The 22,569-nt window shown below is 46.3% G+C and overlaps 1 protein-coding gene across 2 annotated transcripts in view; it reads right to left on the bottom strand.

The window, feature by feature from the left end:
* Positions 1–12,179: 12,179 nt before the first annotated feature.
* cdh11 (cadherin 11, type 2, OB-cadherin (osteoblast)) overlaps positions 12,180–22,569 on the bottom strand; it is a 78,780-nt gene continuing 68,390 nt past the window's right edge. For both annotated transcript variants that reach the window (XM_035173491.2, XM_035173492.2), the window contains exons 10-17: positions 20,963–21,076; positions 20,534–20,673; positions 19,913–20,049; positions 17,465–17,586; positions 17,084–17,201; positions 15,550–15,801; positions 14,337–14,488; positions 12,180–14,070 (exon numbers count right to left, since the gene is read on the bottom strand). In XM_035173491.2, the coding sequence (XP_035029382.1) occupies positions 13,705–14,070; positions 14,337–14,488; positions 15,550–15,801; positions 17,084–17,201; positions 17,465–17,586; positions 19,913–20,049; positions 20,534–20,673; positions 20,963–21,076 (1,401 nt within the window). In that variant the 3' untranslated portion in view covers positions 12,180–13,704. The remainder of the gene's footprint in view (positions 14,071–14,336; positions 14,489–15,549; positions 15,802–17,083; positions 17,202–17,464; positions 17,587–19,912; positions 20,050–20,533; positions 20,674–20,962; positions 21,077–22,569) is intronic.

Here is a 22,569-nt window from a genome sequence, read left to right as displayed (position 1 = left end):
TGTTTCCTCTTCACATTCGGAAAAATTATCCGTGGCCCCGTTTACATACTTTGATTTTCTGTAACTGCTTCCACATGATCTGCGTCGAATCCAAGAGATCCGCTGCACATCAGCTTCGGATTGTTTCCTTCTCGTTCCACAAAGTGCAGCGGATCTCTGGCTGCACACGAATAAATGTCATATCATGTGCGACTAGAACATACTTCAGCATCTCTGTACTGTGAAATACAAGTACTGGCAGAATTTTACTTTGCAGAACTTGAAGTTAGCTGTTTTGTGTTGTGCTATTACACGACGATTATTTTCTAATCCCCAAATAAGAGATTCATCTGAACGACTGATTCAAGAATCTGCTTCAATCAAAAATAACATTCTCATTATTGGATCATATAAAATTACAAAAGCATGGTGCAATTTAACCTTTCAGTCAGAATCTAGATTTAAAATTAAGACTTTATCTCTGCTATTAAAGGATTTTAAATGCTCCGAGGGCGGGGCCAGCCCATAATCCGGGTAATTGTATCAGGATTATCGTCCGGCCCCTTGTGTCCAGTCTCTGGCTTGGTAGAGAAATGAAAGAGGAGCATCCACAGGCGTCTCTCTAGTAAACACAGCTCGTAGAAACACATGACATCGGCTGCATCTGGCTTCAAATGGTCAAAATGGGACAAACACACACTTGACATTCGCCCGAGATGTGAAATTGAGGAAGGAATTATTCTTGATCTTCTGGGAGAGACTTGTCCTGGTCCTCCCGTGACCGCCGGCTTTTCACCGCACCGCTGTGGGTTGAAGGGACGGATGTGGGGGACGGGTCCAGAGGGGGGCGCAAAAAGCAGGGGGGTTAAGGGAAAGAGAGATGATGATTATGGAAATGAGCAAGATTAAACAGGCCACTGATTGCTTTTACATAACCTTCACTCACTGGTGCACACACACACACACACACACACACACACACACACACACACACACACACACACACACACACACACACAGGTTGCATGCTTTGTCTGTTGTCTCTCTTGTGTAAAGGTGCCCCCTTCCTAACCTCCTCTCTGTCATATTCAGCTTCAGACGCACACAAAACACCAGCACACAAAATACCAGCACACACACAAACACACAGCACACACACACACACAAACACCAGCACACACACACAAACACCAGCGTACACACAGAACCGGAGCGCTGCCGTTTGATTCCTCAGATCCCAGAGGTCAACACAGCTCCATCAGACCGCCTGCTGTCCCCTCTTTGTGTTCATGTGCATGATTTCTTTTCATTGTACAATGCGACAATGCGGCAAGCTTTGAGGTGGCAACATATTGATTCCACAAACAAAAGAGATGTGCGTCCGTGTGTGTGTGTGTGTGTGTGTGTGTTTGAAGGCAGTGACCTGCAGACGTGGATCTATACAAGGAGGCTATGACAAGAAGCAGGCACCTGAAAATGGTTTTCATCTCTCACATGGAATCAGTCCCATCTTGATGTGTTTGATAGATGGACGTGCAGAGAACTCATCACTCATTCCATGTGTTATAGTATCAGGTGCATTGAGAGCCATTGTCTCAGATGCTTTACCTTTTCGGGGGATTTTCTCTTATACTGCATCATTTGCAAGGGGATTTTTTATTTTAAGACAATTCTGCCCATAGGCTCGACTGCTATTCATCCATTTAATCCTCCCATTACACTGCTTTAAGTACCAAACCAGGTTTTAACACATAATAGTCCAGCTGCTGGCTTCAAACTGTGCTAAGCTCTTAACTTAACTAATTACCTACACAACCTTCCATTTCTGTGGAACGGCTCCTTCTTCTCCTCGTGGACGTGCAGCAGGTGCAGCACACAGCTGAGATCGAGCCGCTGTGCTGGTGAATAACCTGAGGGCAGGTCTGACTAATCAAAATACATCTAATATATAAAGACACGTGATTCATTTGTCATTTGTTCTGGTTAAAAAAGTAACTGGACCTCATCTGTTGGTGTCTGGTTCTACAGATATTTGGGAAATGGTTGCTCCTCCTAAATAATAAGACTTATCTTGACCAGAATCTAAAAAAACAACAAAATCACCAAACATATAGAGAAATGCATAAGTAGATCCTCTGCGATTTCCAGAGACTTGAAATCTCACAGAAACTCACAATATCTTCTTCTCTTCTTCTTCTTCTTCTTCTTTATGGTGGAATAGTGGTGAAGAGCGAAGGTGAAGGAAGTGTGATCAAACTTTGCAGTTATCTTATTGTGTTTATTGTATGATCATTGTTTTGTGTGTTTGTGTAGTGTTAGTGTCGTTAGTGTAGTTTTCTGTGTGTTTCCGTGTCTCGTGGCGGGATGGCGTCCCAGGACGCGATGTCCTGAGACATGGCGTCAGGCTGGTGCCACAGCTCAGCTCCACAGGGAGCAGGTGCTGTTAGCCGTGGGAGCAGGGGACACGGGAACATCTCCTACGCTTCCGCATGAATAAAGGCTGGTGATATTCTTTAAGATCCGGACACTGTAACTGAGCTCATTGAAGCGGGTAACAGTAGAGGAGGAGTTTCTTCAGGTCTCCCGCTAGGGTAGCTTCTACCGGATCACCGTGTCCAGTCCCTCCGTTCATCCCAATGAAGCTGGGGAGGCTGAGGGCTTCGGGAGGTTTGCAGTGGTTCCGGGGGTGGGTCTGGGATGTAGAACTGAAGCTGAACGTCAGTCTCTGCGGAGACAAGTGTTTATGTTTCTGACGCTGAGTCGCAGACACTGACGTCCTTCCGGGTTCGACATGAGGCAGTTTTATATGGTGTACGCGAGCTGGAAGCATGAAATGTTTTCAATGTGGAGAAGTGGGACATAAAAGTTACGTGCCCGCACGGAAGACGGCAGGGGGGCTGGGGCGGAAGGAGGAGGGCAGCGCCGGGGTGACTAGCCTGCGTGGGGCGGTCGGCCGGTTCTCTGCGTCCCGAGGCTGCTGGTCCGGCTGCGGTGGGTCTGGTGGTGGGTCCGGGTGCTGGGGTCCGGTGGTGGCGAGTCCGGGTGCTGGGGTCCGGCGGTGGCGGGTCCGGTGCTGGGGTACAGGTGGCGGGTCCGGGTGCTGGGGTCGGCGGTGGGGGTCCGGGTGCTGGGGTCCGGCGGGGCGGTCCGGCGGGCCGGGCCTGCTGCGGTGGGTCCGGCGGTGCGGTCGGTGCTGGGGTCGGCGGCTGCCGGGCCTGCGGTGGGTCGGCGGTGGCGGGTCGGTGGGGTCCGGGCTGCCGGGCCGGCTGCGGTGGGTCCGGCGCCGGCTGCGGGCGGGTCCGGTCGGCGGCGGGTCCGGCGGCTGCCGGGCTGGCCGGCGGGTCGGGTGATGGGGTCCGTGGTGGCGGCGGTCCGGGTGCTGGGTCGGCGGTGGCGGGTCGGCGCTGCGGGCCGGCTGCGATGGTCCGGTGCTGGGGCCGGCTGCTGCAGGGGCGCAGAGGTTTCTCGGCTGGGCCTGTCTCAGAGGCCGAGTTGAGGGACGAGTCCTTGGTAAGGGTGAGAAGTGACAACGTAGCAATAGAAAAGGTGAGTTTGCCAACGTGGAGCAGGAGACGCAGGGGTCTGCACAGCAGGCAGGCCGGTACAGGCTGAAATAGACAGCAGTCAGGTCAGTGAGATGGCGCGAGAAGAATACGAATCTGATAATGTTTCTAACAGACAGCGTTCCACACTGATTTATATTCGTTAAAGGAGTTGAACGAGTTGATGACCTTTGGCGATCAGTGGAGTAACTGATTACTCCAGATATAAAAGTTCATCCAGACAGTGGCACCCTCCAGAAAGGTAGGACACCTCCTGATGGGAAGAGAAGGTACAGGCTCAAAGCGTGACTGCAGAAGGAAAGGTTATGTAATGTAAGATCTAAGAGAATGAAAAGTTGTAAATAAAATTGACCATGATCATTCAACACTGGGTGTTTTCTATCTGTGTGTATACCTGTTTGTCTTCGTGTATTCTTTATCCTCATGGCATTAAGGGCAGCTTCACTAAATATGAACGGGTGAAGTGCTCAAAGGTTTCTAGTATCAGAACTTTTTAAAGAGAAAAGCTGGATGTTCTTTTCAGGACCCAGCGATTGCCTGAATGAGAGACTGGGAGTATGGTGGGGGCACACTCAGCCATGGCTCAACCTGGCTGAGTCGCTGTTTATTTTCTCATTCATTAAATATGAACATTTATCAGCCAGAGATCGTGGAGCAGGTTTCTGATTATAAGTAAACACAATATTATTTTTAATTTGATCAACTGTATGCACAAAACCAAGGTCTGAACGGTTACTTTTAAGTATTAAAAACAAGTTGGTAGTGTTGGTCAAGGGAGTGTATAATGGGGTTGAACTGCTCACGTCACTTAGACAGAACAGACAGGCTCATCTCAGTCCTTCTGTTCTGGGCCAGACGTCAAGGGCAGATCAGTGGACTGAGAGGAAAACCTTCACCAGCAGTATACCTGATAAAAATAACAACGGCAGGGCTGCTGCCGGCTCGATTCATATCCGTCCTTTATTACCGACAACTGTCAAATCCACCCGGTTGGTTACAGACCATCATTTAGTTTGTAGAGCGCTTATCTCCCTAAGCTGATCCTTCTGCATTTAATGTTGCAGTTTACTGGAATTTAAACTGTTCTGGCCAACTGGGATCCAAGAAAAGACGTTCCTCCCTGAGTCAGTGGTGGGAGAAGGGTCAATCAGGCTTCCCAGCAGTCACCTCTATCTACAAAAACATAAGAGCAATGAGCAGCTGAGGCAGATATAAAGGCTGGAGAGTGTAGCACCAAACGACAATTACTAGTGAGGCAACAACTGAACTCCTTCAGGAGAAGGCCGGCTCTGTCAGCCGTTAACAATTAGGGCATAGGACTACCCTTTTTTTAACCTGAGTCGCAAGCAGATGGGTGTCTCGCTGGTGGAACCACATCGAACCAGCAGATGAGAGCACGCGGTGGACTTCTATACCGACCTGTTGGGGCAGAGGAAGGGGGAAGTTGCAGTTGCTGGGACCCCAGCTGAGTCAGTGAACGACACCTGAGTCACATCACTTGAGGAGCTGACCGCAGTGGCACGATGGCTGCAGCAGCACAGGTTTGACGGATTACGCGTTTTACAACATTCGAGTATTATGGGACAGGACCTGCTGGATGTTTTGAAGAGTCGTTTGGGAAAGGACTTTCAGCCCCGCAGACGGGCTGTATCCTCCTCCAAGGATCTAACCCTACTGAACTGAGACCCGTCTTTTTGAGTGACTATGGTTTTATCTAAGGTGTTAGCGATAGGTTTGGTTTTGGAAGTATTTGTGATGTGCAGTACAATGAGGACAAGTTTTAATAGAGACATTTTTGATGTGTGTACAACATAATAATATTGCATTATTTCCATTGACCAAAAGCTTTGATCGTGTCGGTCATTCCTGTTGCCACTGCAGGCTTTTGTGTCGGAGCACTTCTGTCCTGGGTGAAATTATTATATAATGATACGTGTGTGTGGTGAAGGTGGGAGGCTGAGCAGACCGGTTAAGAGGATCAGGCAGGATGCCACTCAGCCAGCTGTACAGCGGCCATCGAACCTCTTCGGCCGCTGACAGGCGCCTGAGCTGGCCGCCCCCTTATGTTGCGCTGATGCAACGCCTTGTCCAGGTCAGGGGACATCCAGGTTGAGGCAGTCTGGGTAGGAAGGCTACACGCAAAGTGAACTGGGAAAAGAGGGCTGTGATTGGTCAGTGGACGAGGAGAATCCAGTTCCTGGTAACCTGACATGGGGAATAAGAGGTAAGTCCTCGGAGTACATCTAGGCAGTAAAGAAAAGAGAGGCAGAACTGGGAGGGGGCTGGGAAGGTGCAAGCAAGTTGTCTAAATGGAAATGGTTGACCAGCTCCCAGGAAGAACTCTGATAGTCAATAACCTGGTTGCAGCATCCCTGTGCAAGACCAGTGCTACCCTCGACTCATGGAACAACTGCGGGCTGCTGGGACTTCTTTGGTCAGTTCACTGGTGCGGTCGGTACCTCCCTGTGGCAGAGGGACAGGGTTAACGGACATCATCTCAGGACAGCTGTTTGACTGCGGCAGCCCAGAGCTGTCGCTCCACTGTGTTGGTCGGTGTGGCCGCCTGGGCCGGGCCTCGGGTATGATAAGCAGCTGTTCCTATGAACTCTCCTCACACAAATGACTGACTCAGTTGTTATACCCGGATAGATGCCTGAGACTCTCAGCATTAGCCTCTGACCCACGCCTGGGATGTGGCTCTTGAGCCACGTTTGACAATGGGTTCTGGCTGATGTCTAACATCAATACGGAAAAAACAGTTCAGGAGGCAGGTATAGTAAGCGGGCCACTGACACGGACATCATTGAGAGGCTGGCGGGGTGACGGGATAAGATCCACCAGGTTGCGGAGCTCGTGCAGGTGTGTACTGCCAGCCGATCAGGCAAGTCAGCTGACCAGTGACAAAGTGTACAGTTTCTATCCTGATGAGTCCTGCTGGGGGGAGGAGAGAGAGGGGCCAACTGCAACCCTCAGGACTCAGCACTGGGCAGCTTCAACACCGTGGAGAAACAGCTGCTCAGCGGAGTCGAACTCGCTTGCAGAGTCAGGGAGCGAGATGGACTGGGTGTTTGACTCAGACTCTTCTAGTTGCGGTCCTGTATAAACCTCTGGGAAAACGGATGGCAGACATCAATGGAGGATTCATGGCTCTAGCAAAACAGATACAGAGCTCACCTGACCCAACACTGAGGGGTGTCCTTTCTGCTACTGCAGAGCCTAGAACACTAGTGTCCTGTCCGTAGCGGCATTTTTGAACAGCGGGAGTGGGTGGGGTTTAGGAGAGGTTTTCTCTGTGCCACTCTTTGTGTTTGGACGACACAGCAAGGAAACACAATGGTTTGATAATTTATCTTTGCAATGCAAAATAGCATTGATAGTCAGAAAAATGGTGGGGAGGCTGACTGATCCCGTGTCTGAGGTTTGGGTCGGCTGAAGATAGAACATGCACTCCGGACAATTTGGAGGGTTTCAGGGGTGGGGTGTTGACAGGTCCTGTCACTGTCTGGTTTAAATTTTACAGAAACATTTAACTCTAGTGTTGTATGATGTGTGTGTGTGCATGAAAGGAGTATCCTTTTCTTCACATAGTTGATAATTAGGTTATTTGACAAATGTTCATAATTAGTTATTCAAAAGTCTTCTTCTTCTTCTTCTTCTTCTTCTTCTTCTTCTTCTTCTTCTTCTTCTTTTAATTGATGGCAACAACACCATGGTTGGAAACGAGGCAGCTGCCAATTACTTTCTGCCAGAAGCTTTGTTCTTTTCGAGGTTTGGTTGAAGACTAGAATATGAAACTGCTCGTCCATGATGTGCCTGAGATGTTAAACTTTACTACTGTACTTTTATTTATGTGTAAGCATAGTAGTGTTTATAATTTTGATAATAACATATATTTTTGTGAAGATTGGAATGATTGATTATCATGTACCAACATCTCGAGATGTCCCCTTCAAAGACCTTAGTGACGAGTTCACAACAATTCTGAAAAGTTTTCTAAAGTTGTGACGTCTCATATAATCTTGATGGAGTTTGTGTTCGTCCCTCGTTTCACCATCTGCCTGTTGGACGGAGGTTCACGCTGAAGGATCGGTGCAAACTGCCAAACCCCAGCGACTGAATGATGCATAATTACAAAGCGTCGTATTGACTGACTCCTTAAATAACGCACTAACTTTCAGTCTGGGTAATTAATGTGCTGTGACTGACTGATGGGTTAATTTACCGTGCGAGCGCTCGCTGGCTGTGTTTCTATTTGCGGTGCATTCAAGGACATCCAGTTGATACAACAACACATTCCCCATGCATTTCACCAACTTACAGACTCACTGGCAAACTGAATGAATAACTACATTACCGACTGGCTGCCTGACTGGTTAATTAACTTACTGTCTGTCTGTTTGTAGTGCACCCAAGGACATCCATCCGGCTTGTACACAAACTATTTCCCACACGCACACACACACACAGCCCTCCTCTCTGGAGTGACGGGGAGAATATTTCCCTGTTTACTCAAGTGCCACTTCATGATTAAAAACTAATCAGGCTTCAGCCAGCCTGGGATCCCCCCTGCACACTGACACAGGATGAACTGAAATTATCTTAACGGGGGAGCGAGAGGCAGAGAGGCACGGACAAGGGGGGGAGGTGAGTATGCAGATGGAGAGGAGAAAATAAATTGAGATAAATCAGGACTTGTCGTCTCTTCTTCACTGATAATGTGGGAACATGCACAGCTAGAGCAGAAACGACCGATTCTGGCTGCACGGCAAGGACGTTAAGAGCTTAATGGATTTTTCACCGTGGTGTCGATGTCGGATGAGTCAATGTGTTTGTGAAAGAGAGAGAGAGAGAAAGTTATTATCCTTACTAATGGGTAACTAGTGGTAGCTGTAGAAAGTAATGGCCAAAATAGGAAGAAATATATTGTGTAATGATGCGAAATCGTCTTTTAGTTCATTTTATTAAGTAATGTTTTCTTGTATGAAAGCTGCGACAAACACAGAAACCCGTGTGAACCGCAGATTAATCCAAACGGCTGGTTTTAACATTTCTAACATGAACGATGTCACTTTAGGACACAAACACAAAAACACAAACCTGAATACAACAATATTCAGAGGGGGACACTGTTCTGTTTGGATACTACACACACACACACACACACACACACACACACACACACACACACACACACACACATTCTCTCCGTGTCCACTGATGAGATTTTGTGGAGCAGAATGGCGTCTGGCTCCAAGGGGATTCATGGAATTTAGGTATTTACAGATTTAAATAAGCAGGATAGGAGGGACACACTAATTCTCACACAGAAACACACACACACACACACACACACACACACACACACACACACACACACACAATCTGCTGCTGCATCCTGTTTCACCAGAGAAACTAAAAGTTTGGCTCTATTTTCTCACCACTTTGTCTGTCAGCACTTCGTCTCATGTTTAAAGGGACAAACCAACACCTCTGAACCTTTCAGGGTTGAGGGGGGGGGGGAGCTGGAGCCAATCCCCGTCTTGTAGTGATGCTAACCACTGTACCACCGTGCCGCCCGTATGCAGAAATACGAATGTCAAGTTACCTTGTTTAGATCTCTTAACATGACACTCCCCCCCCTCTCCATCCTTGACGAATCCATAATCTATGATCTTTTCATTTTAAAAGTTCAACGAATACGTTTTTATATCAACAGGGAATTTATGTGTGTCTTGTTTTGATCCTTTCACCTCAGGTTAACGGCTTCACCAGGCCCTCACATCTATTCCCGCTGGCCTTCCCCAAAAAGTAGAGCGACACCTCGGCCAAGAACAATCCTTCTACTACCTTGTTGAGTCGTTTTTGCCTTATTCTGCAAACAAATAAACTAACAAACAGATACATGTGAAAACATAAACATAAACTCTTACAGTATCTGATTACATTTCCACAGTAACATCACATGTGGCCCAATAACAGTTGAAACTTCTCCTTTCTTTCTTTAATCAGCCAAACCTGAGTGTCCTTGCGAACGCATCTGTCTCTCTCCCAGCTGGAGACGCTCAGTTTGCATAAACAGATGCAGAAGTTCACCTCCCGTCTGCTTTTTTTTTAATCCTCCCCTCTTCTTGAACCCTTTCACAGGTTTCTCCTCTTCCTCCCTCGCCTCTCTCACCTCTGTCTGACAGACACAACGGTTTACTTATCCTCTTCCTTTTTCTGATTGATTCTCCGTCGATTTCCCTTCCGTCTCTCCTCTCTTCCTCCCAGTGGGACGCAGCCGAAGCAGATTCAGTCAGGTGCAGAAGTTCACCTCTCCTCCCTCCCCCTCCCTCCTCCCTCCCCCTCTCCTCCCTCCACCTCTCCTCCTCCCTCCACCTCCCTCCTCCGCGGTGGGACCACGGTGAGCAGAAGCACAAAAGTTCACGCATTTGTTTTTCTCTCCTTCCCCGTTGATCTTTGTTCCTCTGTTATTTACACTCCCCTTCTCTCCTCGTCAGATATTATCTGCTCTTCCCTTTTCTCCATGTTGAACTATAACAAACAGCTGGACTCCATTATCGTGCTCTTTGTTGTTCCGTGCTGCAGAGACACAGTCACCTCTGGGTAGATCACAGAGTGGCTGCAGCAGAGAGAAGAACTGACTGAGACAAAACAGATACCGTCGAGGGAAATACCAATAAGGCAATTGTTGAATATCAGTTAAATGCTGTGTCATGAGAGGAACTGAAGCCAGATCAGAGATTCTCACATCTTCTCCATAGTAGATTAATAAAATCTCAGTAACACATCTGCAACGTGGTCGAAGCTCGTGTTTCGTTTTCTCACTCTCTGCACAGAAGGACAGAATCACAAAGCACCATGGCCCCAATACTCGTTACAATAGAGAAGAATGCATCGGACAAAACGTGCATTAAGCAAATACAATAATCTATATTTTAAAATGAAACAACCCCCATTGAAATGTCAGAATAATTTTATAAAACATGATAATTGATAAAAGTCACCACATTAATACACTTTGCTTTCACTTCTTCTCCTTGTGTTGTTCCTCTTAAGTGCAGCCTGACCTTTCTCAGTGTTGCTTCCTGAGGAGAGGCTCAGAGATATTGTGTGTCTGTGTGTGTGTGTGTGTGCGTTTGCACCCGTGCATGGCCTTTCTTAATGATTGTGGTAAATGAATACTGTGCTGTCTTTACAAAGGTGTGTTTGTGGAATCTGCCAATGGCTTGAATATTAAAGTGATCTCAGAGAAACACAAAGCCTGAATAATTTGTCCTTGTTTCACTTGCAGCCACACAGTCAAGAAATAAGCCTGTTATACACTGTGTGTGTGTGTGTGTGTGTGTGTGTGTGTGTGTGTGTGTGTGTGTGTGTGTGTGTGTCTGTTTGTGTGTCCACAGGATGCCTATCAACATCAGGCATGAAATAAAACGGTCAAACCAACCACAAACAAACAGGTTTAACCGAAAGCAGTGAGGTTTGGGGGGGGGGGGTTCTGCCACATCCATCAAAGGAATTTTATCCCGAACACAAAGTTCACTCCAACACACATTTTAATGTCATTTTATAAAAAGAGCATTTATTTCAAAGTTTTTTTTCGCTTCGGAGATAGAAGCACATAGTAAAGCAACAGTACAATGTTCAGAAAATATAAGTGTGATGCTGTAACATTTTTTAATCTTATCTTCTTAACATGTTTTTGTTGTAATACTGGAATATTCTGCATGTATACTAAAATAAGAACTTTTAAAATTGTACAAATCGGTACCATAAAACTTGACAGAGAATAAAAACGAGGCGTTCTCTCGCTGCAACAAACACGGATTGCTAGTTTTTCCTCTTGAACAGGGAGAAAGAACGACAAAAACGCCAAATAATGGAAAAAACAAAAAAAAGAAACAAATCAAATAAAAGAAACAAGTCGTGTTCACACAGGCGTGAACCAAAAGCTGAGATTTAACTTTCGGCAGCACATTTCTTACAGCTGTCCAAAAATCTGAAACTCATTCACCGTGCGCTCGCTCCCACGTTGAGACAACTTTACATCTGAGCTGCGAAAAGTTAAACGTGAATTTGTTCCTGTGTAGCTGCAGCCAAAGAAAGAACAATTACTGTCATAATAATGATAATAATAATAATAATAATAATAATAATAAAAAAACAACAATAATAATAATCATAATAATATAATAACATTTTTTTAAAAAAGCGATTGAACGAGAACCTTCGTGCTCAAACAGGATGTTCTGGTTTCGGCCCCTTCGGGTACGTGGCTCCGACGAAACACACCTTGTGTAATATTTACCGATTTGCACGTGTTTATGTTCAAAGAGCAACGCGTGTTGATACAACAGATGTCGCTGCGAAACATAGCCGGTGTTCGGAAAACAAACACAACGCACGTTTCCTCGGACGACATTGACCACGCCGGCAGAACCAGTTCATTCTATGTTCTCAAGGTCCAGTGTGTAAGGTTTAGGTGAAAGGGATCTATCGGCGGAACTGGAATATAAAATAATCCTAGTTGTGTTTAATCATCTAAATTGTACGAATTGTTATTTTCTTTCCCCTAGAATGGGCCCTTTATATTTAAATACTTTATATTTACATCGGGAGCGAGCCCGCCATGTTTTATTTTACAGTAGCCCAGACTGGACAAACTAAACCTTTTGAGTTTCTATGACGACTGAAGCTACCACAGGTTCTCTTGGGGAGGGTGAGGCGAGGGGCGTTCAGCTGCAACACGACAACTCCACCACTAGGTGTCACTAAATCCTACACACTGAACCTTTAAGAGTGCACGAGGTGCAAGTTGGATCCTCGGAGTGATTTACCACATGTCTGCACATTGCTCTGTACATACCTAACATGGAGAATAGTTTGCTTTCTGAATATACTTTTCAAGTTACAAAAAGAAAAACGGAAAAGAAGATTAAAAACGGAGAATGCACTGCGTTGCAAGAGTGTCCATTAAGTTTAAGGCGATTTTTAGAGCTCACAGGTTTTTACTCATTGTGATTGATCATCATTGGTGGACTCCGAATGAGCGTGTGATCATTCATCGGTGGACTTGGTAATGGGAAGTGATCGTTGATGGGAGGGGACACAGGGGCGTGTACAGGGGGACGGGGACGGGGACGGGGTGGACGAGGCGTCACGTCTTCTCTGCAGTGAAGAATGAAAACAAAGAATCATCCGCAGGTTTAAAATTGAATCCGTGTTTAGCTTGTCTCTTTTTGGGGGGGGGAGTACAAAAAACAGGTACGTGAGGAGCATTTTTCATAGATACTCATAGTTTGTCTGTGTGTAGCTACTGAAGCTAGCGGTCTCTATTGTTCCTCTTGTTGTGTTTACCCCTGGAGTTGTTGTTTATTTATTATAAGGCCACCATACTGTGAGGATGCTGCGAGCATCTTCAAAGTATCAACAACCCAGAGTCTGTCACGCCATCGAAATCACAGTACCTGCTGAATTCTGCACACACAACAACACGTTGGGAAAAGAAAGCGTTTTGTTTGAGCCTAGCGACGCAAAGGTACCTTTCATTTCTTCTCCGTAAAAACAGGCAGTTGCTGGATCCCACTCTAACTTTCTCTTTTAATTTGCTCTATCTCTCGCTTCCTCTCTTTTTCTAGCGTGTCGTTTACATACATCACAACGAGAGCTACCATGTGACCTGTTAAGACCACTCAGGAACCTGCTAAGGGACTAAAATCTCTTTCAGAGGAAGGACGTGAATCCAGTCCACAAAAGTATCTAGGAACTCGAATAAACATTTTTGCTATAAGCAAGTCATTTTGATCATACAGCAACATTGTTTTCTCCCAGCAATTTACTTACAAACAGACAAATGGTGACATAACAAATCTCCCAGCCCTACAATGCTCAAGTCTGTAGAAATAGAGAGAAGGAAAGAGATATAGGAAGGTAAAGGAGGGAACCGGGGGGGTTGGAGTCCAAGCGTTCATTATTTGTTCGTCAGCAAATCGTCTTGGAGGACCGAGGAGGTGCCAGGGAATGAAGGGCTGTTAACGTTGGTTGGCATGAACTGAACAGTTGGTAGCAACCGGCAACCGGGGAAGTGTCAAGCCTCAGTTAGCGAATCCTCATGGAATCAGGAAATCGGAAATCGGGGGGCGTCCACTCAGTGAGACCACTGTTAAGAGTCTTCACCGTCATCGGCATCGTCAATGGAGCCGTCTTTGGTCCCGTACAAATCCGCCAGCTTCTTAAACCTCGGCCCCCAACTCTGCAGATAGTCATAATCCAAGTCGGACTCTGTTGTGACAGACTCGAGGGAACTCAATGAACCAGCCAATGATCCTCTGCCTTCGTAGCCGTAGATCTGAATGGAGTCGTAGGGGGGTGCGGTGGGGTCGCAGTCGGCCTCTGCAATCCGAGTCTTGATGAAGTCGTCGACGTCGACGCTGTTGGCTCCAGTATGGCCGAGCCCGGGCCTGATGGGATACTGGAGCTCCGGTTTGATGTCCTTCCTTGGCAGGAAACCATTTGCACCATCTGGGTTCTGAGGAAGCAAGAAAATACAAAAAAGCACCTTGCTTTAGAATCCCTCACTCAGATAAGGATGTGAAAAGAGAAAGAAAGGAGGAGAGAGCTGAGTGAAATGTGTATTTTATTCACAGGCAGTTGATCCATCTTAGTCAAAAGAAATGGAAACGTAATGTTGAATAGAATCGTGGGTTGTATAAGCATTTAAACTGACAGATACAAGTGGAATAAAACCAGCATTTAGAAATAGTGGGATTTTTATCACCCCCCCCCTCTTCGTACCTGCAGTGTAGCGATGTCGAAAGCCTCCGTGTCCTCCTCGCCGCCTCCCTCGTCATCGTAAGTGATGATATTCTCCCTGATGTCCTCCTCCTCAAACACTATCAATGGCTCCTTCTTCTGACGCCTCAGTGCCACAAACAACACCACGATAGCTGCCAGAGAGAGAGAGAGACGCACCGTTACAAAACCGCTCTGCCAAACAGATTACACAACAATCCTCACACGATCTTTGTTGAAAAAGTAGAAAAGCGAGCGTTAGATAATTAGTATGCACCGTGGGAGATGGTGTAATTAGACCTCGGACGGTTTAATTAATCTAATCATCGTGCCACACACACATGCTACTTTAATTGCAGGGGGTTATCAACATTTCGGCTTTTTAAAGAGTTGTCGGTTGTGTTGTCCTCGCAGTGCGAGTGCATGAGAACAGGGAGGCAGATAACTGCGACGTGGGTAAACCAGTGGGCTGAGGGAGAAATTAAAGCTGGAGACACAATTAAGGACTTTGGAAAACAATTGTTGTTTCAGAGAGCGAGTCGTACACATTTTCACACACACACAAAAACAAAAAAAGTCCAAACAGAAAACAGACAGACAACAGAAGCATTGTTGTAGCATTGTCCTCATACAAAGCGCCCACACTAGGTGATAACGCTGAGGTGTGAAGGCGACGTGCAAGCGGCTGGGACGCGCGTGACCCCCGAGCTTAAGAAGAGCTGGAACGCTGCGGTGGAAATGAGGACGTGGAGGTGGACAGCCGGACTCAGTCACATCAAGTTTTACCTCATTGCATAAGTGCCGATTTATGCTACTGCAAGTGGGCGCTGTTCATTTAGAGTGCGGCTCGGGACAGAATCTTCTATCGGATCCCGTTGTGTGTCCGAACCCACCCTGAAGGTTGGGGATCCGCACTCTGGTGCTTGAATGCCCCAAATTCTGTTTGCAAAACCCGTGGCCCACACAAAGCTTAGGCCAAAAACAAACTGCAAAATATTAAAGTTGGAATAGTTTCCCCTCACAATTGTCATAACTTCTTTGTGGCAGTTAACTGGATTATCCGGTTTGTGGGTTGGGTTTGGAACCCGTGACTGACAGCGAAATACCCCCCGAAGTCACAGATGCGTAGTTGAACCAATTTCGCACCAACCATGAATTTTGATATCAAATCAGAGTAAACAGTTGGGAAGGCGAGCCGACTTTAACTTCAACTTACCGAGCAGAATGACGATACAGGCCAGTATAGCGATGAGCGCCCCGGTGCTGAGGCCCGCTGGGAGGACGTAGGGCTCCACGTTGCAGGACACGATGGTGTCTTTGCTGTCGCAGGAGCACACTCTGATGGTCAGCGTGTTGGTGCTGCTCAGAGACGGTAAGCCGTTGTCGTTTATCTCGATGGGAAGGTAGTAAACGTCCTGGGTGAGACGGCTGAATCCTTTACGCAGCACATTAATACTGGCTGTGCTGTCTGCGGAGAGACAGACGGACGTGGGTTAGCACGGAAAGATCAGCAGGTAGATTAATGGAGAAGTAAGTAAACTACTAAAGAACAGTGGGATATAAAAGTAAGTAGGTACATGCAGTGGAATTTGGCTAAAATCTGTGTTTAAACTTTTTAATACAGCAACTCATCCACATTTGATTAAACCTACAAAGACCTGGACAAACCTTTTGGTCCCTAGTTGCGACATTTTTCAATTTCTCAACCTTTAGCCTCAAATGAACAGAAAATCAAGCTTCCTGCAACTGGTAGAAAATATAATATCTGCAGCATCTAGTGTCACCGATTTTCATTTGCTTTCACATATTATTCACTGGCAGGTGTAGGTGTTGTTCTCCATGCATACATTTCAGAATAACAGCGTTCAGCGCCTACACAATATCTATCTATCTATCTATCTATCTATCTATCTATCTATCTATCTATCTATCTATCTATCTATCTATCTATCTATCTATCTATCTATCTATCTATCTATCCATCTATCTATCTATCTATCTATCTATCCATCCATCCATCCATCCATCCATCCATCCATCATCCATCCATCCATCTATCTATCTATCTATCTATCCATCTATCTATCTATCTATCTATCCATCCATCCATCCATCCATCCATCCATCCATCCATCCATCCATCCATCTATCTATCCATCTATCATCCTGTCGTCTGTCTGTGATAAACAGGGATTAAAGTGAGACCCCCTGATTTTTTTTGTCCAGCACTGTGGGAAACCCCTTTAAATCCTGTACTTTCCTCCATGTTGATCATTTAAATCTCAGCTCAACACACTTTTGTGTTCAGCTCCTGTTCAGTCTTTTTTACAGCCTCTTGTTCTCCTTCTCTTTCTCTCTTTCTCTCTTCCTTCTTTTTCTTTAAAACTCACTCCCAGCACCTAGAAACCGTAATTCAATCAGGTGCCCCCCTAAGATATATGTACAGACGGACAGGGACCCCACCGCAATTAATGCAGCCTGCAGGACGTGTGCGTTTGTGTGTGTGAGCGAGAGACTCCGAGCACCTGCTGCTTCCTACAAGCTACTTTAAGCCTCCATCTGGTCGTGCTTTGATCTAATCTGAGTGAGAACCAAGGGCGAGGGAGAGAGAGGGAGAGAGGGAGACCAGGGATGACGACACGCGGAGATCGGCTGCTAGGAAACGCTGGGAAACCCAAAGTAAGGGAGAGGCAGGAGGCGACTGAGTAATTGGAAAAACGGTGGAAAATATACATTTAAAGGTCGCGTACCTCGGTTGTCTTTCAGGGAGAAGTTGTGGTTGTGGGCGACTTCGGGAGCGAGTCTGAATGTGAAGTGTTGCCTGTGAGCCATCTCGTCTTTGTCCACGGCACTGACTGTTTCAATCACCTGAAACACAAACACACACACATGTCAACACAAACACACACGTATACAAACACATGCATATGCAGAAAAAACTCATTAGAAAAAAGGAGTAAATTACTGTCTCTGGGTAAAGTTTAGGTTTGTTTACCATCATCTTCCAAAGTACATGTCCGTTCACATATTCCCACACTAACACACACACACACACACACACACACACACACACACACACACACACACACACACACACACACACACACACACACACGCACGCACAAACGTACCTTCCCCGGCGCGACCGTTTCACACATGAGGACCTCGTTGTTGGTTGCAAACTCTGGGGAGTTGTCGTTCACATCTTTCACTTTGATGTTAACACGCACTTTTGTGTCTTGGTGGTGGCCTCCTATAAACACACACACAGACACACAAACACACACAAACAGAGTACAAGTCAGAATCATCGACATTCAGCTGCTCATGAAAACACAAAGACGTGTCGGAGGATGTCATTGGTTCCTGAATGTGCGATGCCTGATTGCTTGTTTTTCTGCTAATCCACGTTTGGCGCCGGCTGAACAACAACAAGCCGACTGAATATTTTCCAGCGAGATTGGCTGTCAATCACTCCGCCTCTCAGACGTCCGTGTTTTCTTTTTTATTTGCAAAATTACAGACGTGAGTTTGAGCGACTTCAGGATTAGCAGTCAGACAGTCTGCCACTGGGTTTAACGTGCAAGAGCAACAACCGTTTCAACCCGCTGCGCCCTCAGAGTTACGCCTGCCGGAGGTTCAAATGAAATGAGACTGAAAGAGAGCAGAGTATTTTTCTATCTGTCCATTGGTCTAAAAGAAGAAGAAGAAGAAGAAGAAGAATTACACTCTCCGCTCTTCTGACTTCTGCATATTTGCAATTCTAGTCAGTATGATTTTTCCACTACCCTGTCATTAGTAGGCATTTATTTAGCTTCCCAGGGCCTGTCGGCGGTTAGCGTAGCCTGCAATGGTCCTTGCTCTGTGGGCGGCAAGCCCGGTTCCATCTGGCCGTCTGGCGTCGAGCGCGCCACAGGGAAACCACGCGGCGCTCTGCTAGTTCGAGCCCCGACCACAGAATACCAGGGTGGGGCCACTGTGGCTCGCTGGCTGGAGGGTTTGTGGGGCTGGAGCCGGGGGAAAGAACGCTCCAGAGGGACTGTGGGTCAACTGGCATTCCCCTCTTTACCCTCTCGGGGTGTATAGTTAGCTGGAGTGTTTGTGGTGGCGATGGGCAGCGAAAACGTTCCAGTGGTGCCTCAACTGCAGTTTTTCACGACATCAAGGGCTTTTTTTGTTTTACTGAGCATCCTGAGCAATAAACTGTTTAATTAAAGTGAACAGTCTAATAAAGTAGAGATGTTAGTGGTGTCTCAACAGCTGTTTGTGCTTTTCCCCCTCACAGTTTCTCTCGTTTTGTCAGATTTTCTCTCTGGTCGCATCTTTTTTGAGCATCTAATGGCTCGTTTACACCAAAATGAGCAGGTATACATGTGTAAATCTGCTAAAAACATGGTCGACTTCCTTCCCATTGCCGATAGAGGAGTTCACCCTTTTTCCCCTCATGCGTCATGTTCAACGTCATGAGTGCAGCAAAGACTGAGGCGCTCTCTCACCTCGCTGTCTCGCCAAATACGTGCGTTCACCAGGGTGTCACATTTCGACCACTGCCGATCGAAGCCGATAAAAACCTGTTTCTACGGCAGATTCAATCGACCAGGGAGTGAATGTAGATCTGGACTTTTTTGACCAGTGTAAAAGGAGCTAAATTAACACAAACTCGCTGTGAAGTCGATTAAATAATTCACAGATTTTGCTTGACTTAACCTGCAGACTCTGGGATAACAACACACTAATGTGCCGACCAGATCCAAGCAACAGAAATCACACCAATAAGTATTTAGTGGACAGCAAACTCCTCAGAGTCAATCCCTCCTGACTTAAACTGAATAAATTATTACTTTACCAGGACTTGCACAGCTCTCCGCTGACATTCATTGCAAAAATGCAAACTTCCGTCTCACCCTGGAGGACGACAGAGCAGCTTGAATCAACTTAAAGTCGGCTGCACAATATGTCGTGGAGTTTATCCAGCGCTGCAGAAATTACAGGTTTAGCTCTGGATGCCAGCAAATGTACAGCCGGGTGCCTGTGTGGGAAGTTTTCCATCTGTTCGTTGCATCTTTGAGTTTCTCTCACTATCCCACACCAGCACATCGACTGTAGAAGCTTCCATCTGCACACACCGCACAACAGCCGGGATCACACACACACAAGGAGACGGGAGCTCTTTAACCACTTGCTCTCCCCGAACTGGCTGAAACGTCAGTAGATTTGTGCCGACAGCCTCACAGCCACCGTGTCACTTTACATTCCCGTGCATTTGGTTTGAGTCTGGGCTTGAAACCGCGATGCTGATTAGAAGTTTGTGTTTGTAGCTTGTGTTTTGAGACAAAGAAAGACTTAGGGACACACAAATTTAAGCTAACCCTGCAATACAAATGTTCCGTCATTGTCTACATCGGTATTTTTGCTTCCTATTTATAAAATCTGTACAACCTAAACTAAAAGATTAAGTAAGTTAATAAACTATAATAAATGACCAAACTGGCTGTATAGGTTGTTTTCAAAGCGTTAAGCTCATTCCAGATTTGTGTGTCTGCGTTTGTGTGTCTGCGGTTGTGTGTCTGCACTCGTACCTATCTCCGTCGCGGACACAGAGATATTGTGCCAGGCCTGAGCCTCTCTGTCCAGCGGCCTCGTCGTGGTAATCCTGCCGTCGTCTACGTTTACGTTGAAGAACTGCTCCACGTCTGTGTACCGAGGGATCATGTACCTGCACAGAGAACGAACACATCGTACAGGATTATTAAAACATGATGGTGCTGTTATTCATAAGATAAATAATGTGTTGAAAGAAAAAGAAGTGAGGCGTTAACTTTAATCTTTACTGTTCCTGTGTCTAGAGGCTCGTGTTAAACTTTGTTGAAAGACCCAGTGATTGTTTTTTCTAAGTTGTTTTTAACTGGCTGTGCCTTTTGTAATCCCACTTTGCATCCCCAGCCTTTTGAACACGTCTTCATGTGTAATCTGTGTTCCTGCATAAAAAGCACGAGTTTAAAGCCGAGCTTCTCCCCGACTCATGTTGTTTGTTCAGTGTAGCTGAAGGAATACTATTTAGCAGTTATTGTTTTGGCAGTGTTCCATGAGACTTTACACCAGTGTGGAAATCCAAATTCTCTCACAGCTACGAGCCTGACTCAGTGAATATGTGTGTGTGTGTATGTCTGTGTGTGTGTGTGTGTCTTTGTGTTTGTTACCTGACAGGATTGTTGGCAACGTCAGTATCTTTGGCGTGGACTCGTCCCACCACGGTGCCTTCGGGCGCGTTCTCTTCCACCTCAAAAGTGTAACTGGGAGCTACAAACACAGGAGGCTCATCTGCATCCTCCACTGATATCTACACACACACACACACACACACACACACACACACACACACACACACACACACACACACACACACACACACACACACACACACACACACACACACACACAGAAGTGTTAAAACGCCTTGTGATGTTTGTGTAGTCGCACTCATAAACACATACAAGCTGTTTATTATGCCATCATAAACCCACATTTGCATATTCTTGCACATGCACTTTTCTTTTCACGTGCACATATCGCCACACACACACACACACACACAACACACACACATATTTAATACTTCTAACACATACCTTTATTGTTGCTTCATCCTTATAAGGCCCCCAAGCGAGGTATTGAGGGTCAATATAGGTGTTGGCTCCCTCCACCTTCAACGTGTACATCCTTTTAGTTTCATAGTCCACCATCTAAGAGAGAGAGGGGGGGTACAAGTCAGTACAATCAACATCCCTGTTTGATCAAATATTAACTCTCATCACACACAATGGGATATTGTCTTTTTCTTGCTGTGAATGTGAGGACTGAGGACAATTGCAGCTTTTTTCTATCCACTGCAGAGGTTTTGTGTGTGACCGGTGCTGTACCCCCGTCTTCTGCTAGGGGGAGCTGTGGCTACATGAATGACTGCACGGGTATCATCAGCTGTGTTCAGCAGTCTGACTATCACTACTGTTACCAGCCAACACAACCTGGAGGAACCCAAACACTGACGATGATACGATGCAGGATATCTGATGATTTGGTTGTTTCTTTGGGCTTTTTGATGCAAACACAATCCTGAATGAGTCTGCAGCACGTTTGAGAGTTTGGGACATGACGTGATGGAAAGTAGTGGTGAGAGCTCTGGGTCACAAGGTCGTGTCGTTTACATCCCAGAAGATAAGAACAACAGCCAGTTGACAGTTTCATTGTGTTTTGGGGTTTTTAATTTATTACAAATCCCTGATATGGAGTTTCAATGTGTAAAACCACAGGATCTCTATATCGAGCCCATGCCTTTCACCTTCTCTACAGTTTATTTGGAGGAAACCCACTGACTTCTATCGGCCTTGATATTGAATTGACTCGCGTGTTTGCTGTGAAGTGCGTTGCTCGATTCCAAAACCCCCCAAATCCTCTTCATCACATTTCCATTCCGTCCCACTGCGATTACAAAGCGATGACCCCCTCGGCCAAATCGTCTGCTCGGCCGTCTCATGAATATTCCTCTTTCTCCTCATTTCTATTCTCATTGTACCGAGTGCAGGGGAAACTTGAAAGTCAACAGAGGCACTGGCAGTCGTTGCAGAACAGCTGTAATACCCAGGAGATGGTCTCCGCTGTGACTCGTGCGTTTTCTGACAGCACCTGGCAGCGACTCATCGGCCACGCCGTCGAAGCCATAATCACCGTATATAACTCTCGTTTGGGTATAATTGCTGTATTATTAACCCAGATAATAACCACTTTCCCCCACCACTATTTTTCCAGCTGGTACAGGGGCGTTGAACTGGCATAATCCCAGGAGCAGGCTTAATCTTTTCATCTCCGGGCTACCATCACTTAATGAAATCCCAGTGGGAGGAGAGACGGCTCGTGTGTGAAGCGTTGTAAAAGCGGAGTGAAGCTATACCACAGATTTATGAGGTTGACACACAAGATTTACCAGGGATTCCCAGTGATTAAGATGGTCACAGAGACTAACCGTTCCATATATTAAGCACCGGGCGCTGCTGTGCGACGACGTTTCACATCTTTAAAACGGTGTCAGCGTTAATCTCGGGAGAACATCCCCCGTTTGTTATCGATAAAAGGATCTAATCCCAGGTGTCGGCCAGATTATCATGTCACGGTTTCCTTTCCCCGGGATGCCAGTTTCCATCATGTGCAGGTGATGCCTCTGACAGCAGCCCCGCCGTCG

This window comes from Hippoglossus stenolepis, chromosome 12 (assembly GCF_022539355.2).
Source record: "Hippoglossus stenolepis isolate QCI-W04-F060 chromosome 12, HSTE1.2, whole genome shotgun sequence".
In the NCBI taxonomy this organism is placed as follows: domain Eukaryota; kingdom Metazoa; phylum Chordata; class Actinopteri; order Pleuronectiformes; family Pleuronectidae; genus Hippoglossus; species Hippoglossus stenolepis.
This window is presented reverse-complemented; position numbering and strand designations above follow the sequence as displayed.